This window comes from Eutrigla gurnardus, assembly GCF_963514095.1.
Source record: "Eutrigla gurnardus genome assembly, chromosome: 10".
Lineage (NCBI taxonomy): Eukaryota > Metazoa > Chordata > Actinopteri > Perciformes > Triglidae > Eutrigla > Eutrigla gurnardus.
In genome coordinates this window covers 29,740,316-29,750,939 of record NC_139924.1, presented here as the reverse complement: position 1 = coordinate 29,750,939, position 10,624 = coordinate 29,740,316, and the positions used below count along the sequence as shown (strand labels likewise).

At 45.5% G+C, this 10,624-nt stretch overlaps 1 protein-coding gene across 1 annotated transcript; it reads right to left on the bottom strand.

Moving 5' to 3' along the window:
- kcnk6 (potassium channel, subfamily K, member 6) lies at positions 1 to 10,070 on the bottom strand. The gene is made up of 3 exons (XM_084020293.1): positions 9,382 to 10,070; positions 5,502 to 5,894; positions 1 to 566 (listed from the first exon to the last, which is right to left on the bottom strand). The coding sequence occupies exons 1-3, from the start codon at positions 9,695 to 9,697 to the stop codon at positions 316 to 318; spliced, it is 960 nt and encodes a 319-aa protein (XP_083876419.1). The 5' UTR covers positions 9,698 to 10,070; the 3' UTR covers positions 1 to 315.
- Between the last annotated feature and the right edge of the window lie 554 nt (positions 10,071 to 10,624).

Below are 10,624 nucleotides of genomic sequence, written 5' to 3'. Positions count from 1 at the left end.
TACACCAGTTATTACACCAGTTATAGTTATTACACAGTAACTACACCAGTTATTACACCAGTATATACACCAGTGTTGGAGGGAAACACGTCCATCTTTCAGCCCAGGTGGGTTTCTGTAGTCCAGTTGGGGTTCAGGTGTAGTGGTCTGTGAATCTTAAAACCCATCTCATAGTTATTATTATTATTTATATGAATCTGCTTCGTCTCGGTGGAATGAGGAGACTAACCAGAGTTCAGATTCAGCCTACCGGTCTGGGGGGTCAGAGGCAGAGCTTGGTCCTGGTCTTGTGTTCACCCCCCACCCCCCCACAGCTCAGCCTGTGTTGATGGTGTTGTAGGAGGGCTGGGATCCCGGCTCCAGGGGTTTGCTGGCCTCCTTCTGGGCCAGGTAAGGGGCCGTCCGGGCCTCGTGTCCGTCCTCCATGATGGGCTCCCGGTCCTCGTCCAGGTCTGACTCCTCGCAGCGCGGCAGCTGAAGGAAGGTGGTCAGGCCGTGCAGGTCCGCCATTTTGTGGAAGGTGCGCAGCAGCAGGAACATCATCATCAGGCCCACGAACAGGTAGACTGGGAGGGGGGGGGCAGAGAGACAGGAAGTCAACAGTGACCTGAAGACCTTTTGTCTTATTGTGAAGCTCACAGAGGAAACTAGCATCAGATGAACGGCTCCGTTCACGACCCCTGACCCCCGACATGAACCACATTTCCACCGAGGACACAGATCACGGTTCATAAACTCATTTCAGCCAGAAGGAGGGCAACAGTGCCCTCTAGTGGCAACCGTGGAAACAAGGGGGTTTCCTATTCACCAGAGTGGCCCTACAACCACAGGGTCCAGATCCTGGTTCAGGTCCTGGACATGGTCTCTCACTGAAAAGGAGGTCCACAGTGTGGGATTACAGAGGCCCAGTTACTAGACCACTACTTGGAAATACTGGATCCTTTCTTATTTCTTATTCTTACGTGTAATAAATGACTGTACTTCATCTTTTACTCTTTTAATCATTGACTGTTCTTGTGTTATTTGTCAGCTATGACATCATCATGGTCAACTGGACTTTGACCGAACATCAAAATATTGGCTGTTGTAGAGAAACCTGGACACACGGTGCATGTTAACAACATGTTGACACCCAGCTGTTCCTCTCTTTTCCCCCGTCCTCTGACACTCACATTGCAACTCGCATCTCGGACTGTCTGGCTGACATCTCTGTCTGGACAACTGCACATCACCTCAAGCTTAACCTGAATAAAACCAAACTCCTCTTCATCCCAGGGAAAGACTGCCCTCGCATGGACCTGTCGGTCACTGTCGAGGGCATCACAGTATTGCCGTCGTCAACTGCGAGGAACCTGGGTGTAATCCTCGATGACCAACTATCCTGCACCCCCAACATCACTGCTGTGGCCCGATCCTGCAGATTTGCCCTCTACAATATCCGCAGGATTCGGACCCTCCTCACAAAGGATGCAACGCAGCTCTTGGTCCAAGCACTGGTCATCTCCCGCCTTGACTACTGCAACTCTCTCCTGGCCGGACTCCCGGCCTCTGCGATTAAACCATTGCAGCGTATCCAGAACGCTGCAGCACGTCTTATCTTCAATCTACCCAAATTCTCCCATGTGACCCCCCTCCTCCGTGACCTCCACTGGCTCCCTGTTGCAGCACGCATCCAATTCAAGACGATGACACTGGCCTTCAGGGCCATCAATGGAACGGCACCTGCCTACCTTCAAACACTGGTCAAACCTCATGCCCCGAAGCGAGCACTTGGCTCCTCTACTTCAGCTGGCCGGCTGGTACCACCATCGCTGAAATCAAACAAATGTCGCTCAGCAAAGTCCAGACTCTTCTCTGTTCTGGTCCTCAGTGGTGGAACGAACTCCCGACTAATGTCAGGACAGCAGAGTCACTGCCATCTTCAGGAAAAGGCTCAAGACTCACCTGTTCAAACTTCACCTCAACTCTGCATAGCGTGACCCACTAACACCTTTTGACAAATGTACTTATTGTAAGTCGCTTTGGACAAAAGCTTAATGACCTGAATGTAAATGTAATGTTGACAGTTTTTATCTTTTTAATCGATTATTGTAGGAAAAGTTTCATTTCTAAATAAGTAACAGTCAGTAATAGTCACACAACTGAATCTACTGATTCATGTAAATTGAAAAAAATACATGTATTTCAAATTAATGTATTACAGTTGGAAGTTCCATTGGTGCCCATCCACATTTCTTTCAAAACCAATGTTAGCTTTAGATGACAACGTTAGCTCTACGGTGGTCTTCACAGGAAAATGAAGACCAGGATCCAGGAGACGTCGGGTCACAGAACCTGCAGGGACCACATGGGTTATCCGACCTCCATCATCATGATATAAGACAGTGAGCTGGGTCTCCTTCCAGACCGAGATCAGGGATGAGCCGAGGACTTGGACGGGACTTCACCTGGCAGCTTCCCCCAAAATGATTAAAATCATCCATTTTGCATCAAACGATCCAGCAGCCAATCACATTGCAGGCCGACGAAGTAACTTAGCGGAGCGCCGGTTGGGAGAAAAGACAAACGTTTATTTGTAAAAACGATTTGGCTAAACTTAAACAACGTTTAAAAAAACCGTACGGTCCTCCCCGTTTCTCTCTCTCCGGGTTTTAAAACAAACTTCTATCAAAGGCTTCTTCAGTCATTTCTTATTATGAAATAATTTCATTTCCATGAAACAGAGCCGTAGGTTACGAGTTTTTCTAGTCTCATTCCGGTGACAGGAAGAACACTCCAGGAAGAACACTTCTCACAACAGGAAGTCCAATGATCTGTCCTGTTAGGGTCCCGCCAGACCACAAACCAGCTCGCTACAGAAACACCATCTTTAGTTTCGTGTTCAGAGAATCTGATGTTTTCTTGGTGTCTCTAAAACAATGTGAATATAAAAGTTCATCTGGATCCTTTTCTTGAACTAAACTCATCATGTGACCCTGTAACGTCATGTTAAATACCGATCCACCAAGGTCAAGATGAGATCTACCTGTATATAAGACTGAGCTGATCAGACTATTGATCAACATTGATCCTATAGGAAACAGGAGCATATTATTATTATTGGTTCACCACCCCATCATTTATAATACAGAAACAATTTTACTTTGCGTTTAAAACATTTAAAATAGTGTCATAATGGAAGCAAAGCAAACAGGCAATTACAGGGTTAAAATTATGATATTTATGATTAGAACTGAAGTTGGTTAAAACTGAGTTACACTGATGTCACATTGTTTCGTGTGCTTGTTAAGTGTCTCGTCAGGGTTCTGGTTCCATCGCAGCTTCAGACCTCCATGGGGTCTACTTCCTGACATCCCAGCTGGTCCTAGAATGTGTAACACGTCTCTGCTAGATTCCCCGTGTGAGCACTAATTAACTCAAACATAACTCAAACACAGCTGAGCTTTGGAAACACGTTTGTTTGCTCAGTGAACCGCGGACGAGCGAGTCCCGGATCCAGATGAGACAACACCTTCTTATCAAACACAAGTTTCATTCAAACACCAACAACAAGACGTTTAATATCCACAAGTAAAACAACCACCTCACCGCCGGATCCCTCCGCCAACGGCCAACCACAACGTCCTCATTTCATCCTTTTAGACATTTGTCTGGATTTATCATAATTGGCACATGACCTCTTGACCCCAACCCAACTTAACTGCAAAGTTAGGTTGAGACGACTAAACTACATAGTTAGGTTGAGACTAAACTACATAGTTAGGTTGAGACCACTAAACTACATAGTTAGGTTGAGACTAAACTACATAGTTAGGTTGAGACCACTAAACTACATAGTTAGGTTGAGACCACTAAACTACATAGTTAGGTTGAGACTAAACTACATAGTTAGGTTGAGACTAAACTACATAGTTAGGTTGAGACCACTAAACTACACAGTTAGGTTGAGACCACTAAACTACATAGTTAGGTTGAGACTAAACTACATAGTTAGGTTGAGACTAGGGATGCACGATAATTATCGGACCGATAATTATCGGCCCGATAATAGGAATTATGACGTCAACCCGATAAATCCGATACAATTATTAATACCTCCGATAATCCGAAGATAGGATGTTTGTGTTAAAACAGCGGGTGGATTGGGATGAGGGACGTTAGTTTTTTTCTAGGCGCCTCCCGTTTAGCATGTGATGTGGTTACTGTGGTATCACAGGTTTCGGAGGAGGGAGTTAATCCACAAATCGAGCGCTCCCTTCTCATGCCTGGCTGTGACGTAGAGGCTGCGAGCGAGTGGAGGAGGAAGACTAGTAAACAAACACGCATGGCATCTGTAATGTGGGACTACTTCAAAGTTTCTGAGGAAACTGAATTGCTTGCCATTTGTAACAAATGCAATGCAGAAGTTCCAAGAGGAGGGAAAAAGGCATCGAGCTTTAATACATCCAACCTTAAAAGTCACCTCGCACATCACCATCGCTACGACGGTGTGTTAAAAGCGTATGAAGACGCCGGCGCCGCTAAAGAAGCAGCGAGCCCGTAGCTTAGCGTTTTGATGCACGGGTGAAGTAGCGGTCCTTGTACCTCGGGTCCAATATAGTTGAGAGATAATACAGTGGCTTTTCCTCGATGTCACCAAAACGCGTTTCCACTGCTTTTAACGGGGTTTCCTTTGATGTTTTCACTCCGTGGTCTGTTGGTAACGTTTGTTTTAGCAGTCGCGTCAGCGCTTGAATGGAGGGGATCACATCCGCAGTAGTGGCTGTTGCTTTGCTGATATTTCTGCCTATTACCGTAGTTTACATTTCTGTGTGGATCAGGACCAACAGTTTAATGTAGCAGCACTTGTGTGTGCATATCCCATGCTGCTCAGGGAAAGTTGTCATTGACTGACTGACTGACTCACTTACATATTTATTTGAAAAAAATAAATATTGTCATTTTATTGAAGAGTCAAAACTGTTCTTGGCTTTCTTTTGTTCATAGTAATAATTATCATGTCACTGTGATACATCTGGTTAGGTGTTAGGTAGATTTAGCATAGCTTTGCCTTTTACCAAAGCTTAGTCATTAGTGTTTTTGACCTGAATTTGATCTGAATATACATTCAAAAACGAATAACAATATTATCGGTTATCGGTATCGGTCCCGAGGAGCAGAAAGTTATCGATATCGGTATCGGCTTCAAAAAATCAATATCGTGCATCCCTAGTTGAGACTAAACTACATAGTTAGGTTGAGACTAAACTACATAGTTAGGTTGAGACCACTAAACTACATAGTTAGGTTGAGACCACTAAACTACATAGTTAGGTCGAGACTAAACTACATAGTTAGGTTGAGACTAAACTAGGTTTAGGTTTAGTTAACTAAACCCCATGGTACATATATGGCGCTCTGGTCTTGAGCCTGGTGTTCGGACCGGGTCGGTTGGTAACAGTAGAGTCTGGTGTTTGGATAAATGCTTTTCTGATCCACAAGGGACCGAGGACTGGACTCACCCATGACAGAGACCTGGTATAGGGCCCTTAACTTCTGATCCGGCTGCGTCCCCGGGACGAAGTCTCCCAGCCCGATGGTGCATAGCGAGATGAAACAGAAGTAGACGCCGTCCAAGAAGGACCAGGACATCTCCAGCGCGCTGAAAACAGCCGCCGGTGCCACGAAGAAGCACAGCACCACCAGAACCAGCAGCAGCAGGAAGTGGACCACGGTGGCCGGCCGAGGCTCCATGCCTGAACGCTGCAGGAGGCCGACGGGGGCCAGGACCAGAGGGTACATGATCCTCTGGACGCAGGCGGTCAGCACCAGCATGGTGAAGGGGACGCCGATCAGGGCGTAGAGGATGGAGAAGGCCTTCCCGGTGTCGGACAGAGGGGTGGTGTGTCCGTAACCTGGAGGGAGAGGGGGACCGTTAAAGTGGTGACACACAGGAAGTTAATAGACATCATTATTCTTCAATCCTTGAGAGGCCGCGAGAATCCCGACAGACAACTCCTTTACTTCCTCATTCCGAGTCGCTGGTTGAATATTTTCAGAGTCGCTTGTTTCACGTGGAATCAGCATTTTAAACAAAAAAATATCTTAACAATATCTGTATTAATGTTTGAAGCATGAAGACTATGACTTGTCTCGGTGGTTTCTTGAGATTTATCTACGTTTAAGTCAACATTACTTCCTTTTAACAACGACCACAGGCTGGTTTGGATCCTCCGGGGGGACCAGGACAACGACGCAGCTGCAGGAGAGCACGATGACAGCGTTTCTACAAGTCGACCACATGAAACAACTTCCATGTGGTCAAAGAACTTCCTGTTTAGTTGCTTTGTTTCTGCAGACCGCTATGGAAGCAGTTTGTAGAGAACTCACCCATCTGTGTCTTTGAGCAATCAGGAAAGTAGACTTTTAACTGTTCAACAGAATGAGGCGCGTCTGCCAGTCTTCTAAACTAAACTGCTTATTAACATATTCAAGTGAAAATTTAAGGAAGTGTGACGTAAGCAAACACATGCAGGGTTGTGAGAGAGAATCATGCATCACAGAGCAAACATTTCTGTTCTGCTTTACACCGTTTTCAGGTCCTCATGTGAGAGTCAGCGTGTCCCTCCATGTTTCCTGCTTCACAGCAACCAGCTCCGAAGCTTCCACATATACACACTCATTATTATATCTAGATATAATATATAAGATAAAGGTGTAAATACGCGTGTTAGATGGAGACTCTAGAGGTGTTTAGTGTAAATACGTCACCGTGTTAGATGGAGACTAGAGGTGTTTAGTGTAAATACGTCACCGTGTTAGATGGAGACTCTAGAGGTGTTTAGTGTAAATACGTCACCGTGTTAGATGGAGACTCTAGAGGTGTTTGGTGTAAATACGTCACCGTGTTAGATAGAGACTCTAGAGGTGTTTAGTGTAAATACGTCACCGTGTTAGATGAAGACTCTAGAGGTGTTTAGTGTAAATACGTCACCGTGTTAGATGAAGACTCTAGAGGTGTTTAGTGTAAATACGTCACCGTGTTAGATGGAGACTAGAGGTGTTTAGTGTAAATACGTCACCATGTTAGATGGAGACTAGAGGTGTTTAGTGTAAATACGTCACCGTGTTAGATGGAGACTCTAGAGGTGTTTAGTGTAAATACGTCACCGTGTTAGATGGAGACTAGAGGTGTTTAGTGTAAATACGTCACCATGTTAGATGGAGACTAGAGGTGTTTAGTGTAAATACGTCACCGTGTTAGATGGAGACTCTAGAGGTGTTTAGTGTAAATACGTCACCGTGTTAGATGGAGACTCTAGAGGTGTTTGGTGTAAATACGTCACCGTGTTAGATGGAGACTCTAGAGGTGTTTAGTGTAAATACGTCACCGTGTTAGATGGAGACTCTAGAGGTGTTTAGTGTAAATACGTCACCGTGTTAGATAGAGACTCTAGAGGTGTTTAGTGTAAATACGTCACCGTGTTAGATGGAGACTCTAGAGGTGTTTAGTGTAAATACGTCACCGTGTTAGATGGAGACTCTAGAGGTGTTTAGTGTAAATACGTCACCGTGTTAGATGGAGACTCTAGAGGTGTTTAGTGTAAATACGTCACCGTGTTAGATAGAGACTAGAGGTGTTTAGTGTAAATACGTCACCGTGTTAGATAGAGACTAGAGGTGTTTAGTGTAAATACGTCACCGTGTTAGATAGAGACTAGAGGTGTTTAGTGTAAATACGTCACCGTGTTAGATAGAGACTCTAGAGGTGTTTAGTGTAAATATGTCACCATGTTAGATGGAGACTAGGTGTTTAGTGTAAATATGTCACCATGTTAGATAGAGACTCTAGAGGTGTTTAGTGTAAATACGTCACCGTGTTAGATAGAGACTAGAGGTGTTTAGTGTAAATACGTCACCATGTTAGATGGAGACTAGGTGTTTAGTGTAAATACGTCACCATGTTAGATGGAGACTAGAGGTGTTTAGTGTAAATACGTCACCATGTTAGATGGAGACTAGGTGTTTAGTGTAAATACGTCACCATGTTAGATGGAGACTAGGTGTTTAGTGTAAATACGTCACCATGTTAGATGGAGACTAGAGGTGTTTAGTGTAAATACGTCACCATGTTAGATGGAGACTAGGTGTTTAGTGTAAATACGTCACCATGTTAGATGGAGACTAGAGGTGTTTAGTGTAAATACGTCACCATGTTAGATGGAGACTAGAGGTGTTTAGTGTAAATACGTCACCATGTTAGATGGAGACTAGGTGTTTAGTGTAAATACGTCACCATGTTAGATGGAGACTATAGAGGTGTTTAGTGTAAATATGTCACCATGTTAGATAGAGACTCTAGAGGTGTTTAGTGTAAATACGTCACCGTGTTAGATGGAGACTCTAGAGGTGTTTAGTGTAAATACGTCACCATGTTAGATAGAGACTCTAGAGGTGTTTAGTGTAAATACGTCACCGTGTTAGATAGAGACTAGAGGTGTTTAGTGTAAATACGTCACCATGTTAGATGGAGACTAGGTGTTTAGTGTAAATACGTCACCATGTTAGATAGAGACTCTAGAGGTGTTTAGTGTAAATACGTCACCGTGTTAGATAGAGACTAGAGGTGTTTAGTGTAAATACGTCACCATGTTAGATGGAGACTAGGTGTTTAGTGTAAATACGTCACCATGTTAGATGGAGACTAGAGGTGTTTAGTGTAAATACGTCACCATGTTAGATGGAGACTAGGTGTTTAGTGTAAATACGTCACCATGTTAGATGGAGACTAGGTGTTTAGTGTAAATACGTCACCATGTTAGATGGAGACTAGGTGTTTAGATTTACTATTCCTTATTCCTCCTTATAATCTTCGCTCTCTAATAAACAAACAACTAGACGTAACGACAAATGGTTCAACTGTGTGAACACAAACAATGGTTCAGATTATGTTGGTGTTCATCGCTGCTGGTCCCACAGAAACCTGGACCCTCTACTTCCTGTCTCCTGTCCAGGTGCTGCCACATAAACTACCTGGTCAGTGAACGAACCATCTGTCTTATAACGCAACAGAAGACCCTGAACGCGTCATCTGCTCATCAGAACACCTCGTATGTTAAAAGGTCCACGTTTGAATGACAGGAAGTGATGTCACGCCTTCTAACGGAGAGCAAAGCTGTTTGTGTTTTTAAAGTCGCACAGCTGCAACTCGTCCAGGACACGTGGCACAAATCAGCCTCCAACAAGCCCAGCACCGAGTCCAGCACCAGTACCGGACTCCTGGTTCTAGGTGCTGGTCTCAGACGTGGTTGCAGGCTTCATGTCGCTATAACGTGTCACATCTTTCGGTTCATCACCTGCGCTGAAACGCGACCAGCCGGCCGGTTCCTGTTCCGTACTCACCCACAGTGGTGACCAGCGTGTTGGCGAAGAACATGGAGGACACCAGGTCCCAGTTGGAGGGGTCGGAGGAGTTCCTGAAGACCGAGACCCCGTACTTGTTGGCCGTCAGCACTTTGAGCAGGAAGAGGTCGAGCGCCGCCGCGTTCACGCAGCTCTGGTTCAGGAAGTCCCGCTTCAGGTCCTCCATGTCCTGGCGCAGCCGGTCCTCTACCGGCCGCTCGATGCTGGAGAAGACCAGGGCCCCGAACAGCAGGTAGACCACATAGAAGAGCACGAAGCCCGTGAGCAGCAGCCACGACCTGCCGACGGAATGCATGTCTCTAGTCCGGCAGGATCATCCGGAGCTGCTTCCTCTCCGGCCGGGAGCTGCTTTCTTCTGATCCCGCTGGGGGGACGGCCGAGTTCAACTTGAACCCCTCCTGCTCCTGCATCCTCCTCCCACAGAGGACCAGCGGGGTGTGTTCAGCTCTGAGTCCTGGATCCTGGAGAAGTCTCAAAGTGCGTGTGTACACAAGTCCCAGTGCCCCCCTAAATCCAATTAAGTCCCGGAGCCTCCCCAGTCTGAGAAAAAAAACAATAAAAAAACAATCACAAAATACTCACAAACTGAATAAATAATTCATATGAATATCAAATCCTGCTTCAATAGGCAAAATAGAAAGAAAACGATGAATGAACCAGCTGATGTTAATTTCATCAACCTGGACCTGGACATGGTTCTGGTCCCGGTCCAAGTCCTGGTCCAGGTCCAAGTCATTGATGAAGAACCAGCTGATACCATGTTCATTGCATCAACCGGACCTGGACCTGGTCCTGGTCCAGATCATTGATGAATGAACCAGCTGATTCCATGTTCATTTCATCAACCAGGCTGAACATTGTGATTGGACCACACTGTCCATGAGGCTTCCAGGTCCAGGAGGCTTCCAGGTCCAGGACCAGGTCCAGGTCTGTCTTGTTCACACAAATGAGTAAATATCACTATGAAACTTCTTCTGTTCATCAACGCTATTATTTTTTGTACGTTTAAATATGCAAATGAGGCAGAATCTCATTTCCCTCCAGTAGGCTACAGGAAGATGAACATTGGAACAGGGTCCAGATTGTTTCTGGTCTGGTTTGTTCTGTCTGAGCCTGAAGTGTCCTGAAAGCACCGCGGCCTGCGGGTCAGCGGATGGCGTGTCCCGAAGGATTCGCCACGGAGAGATTACACGGCTGCCGTGAAATGGAAGAACGGACGGAT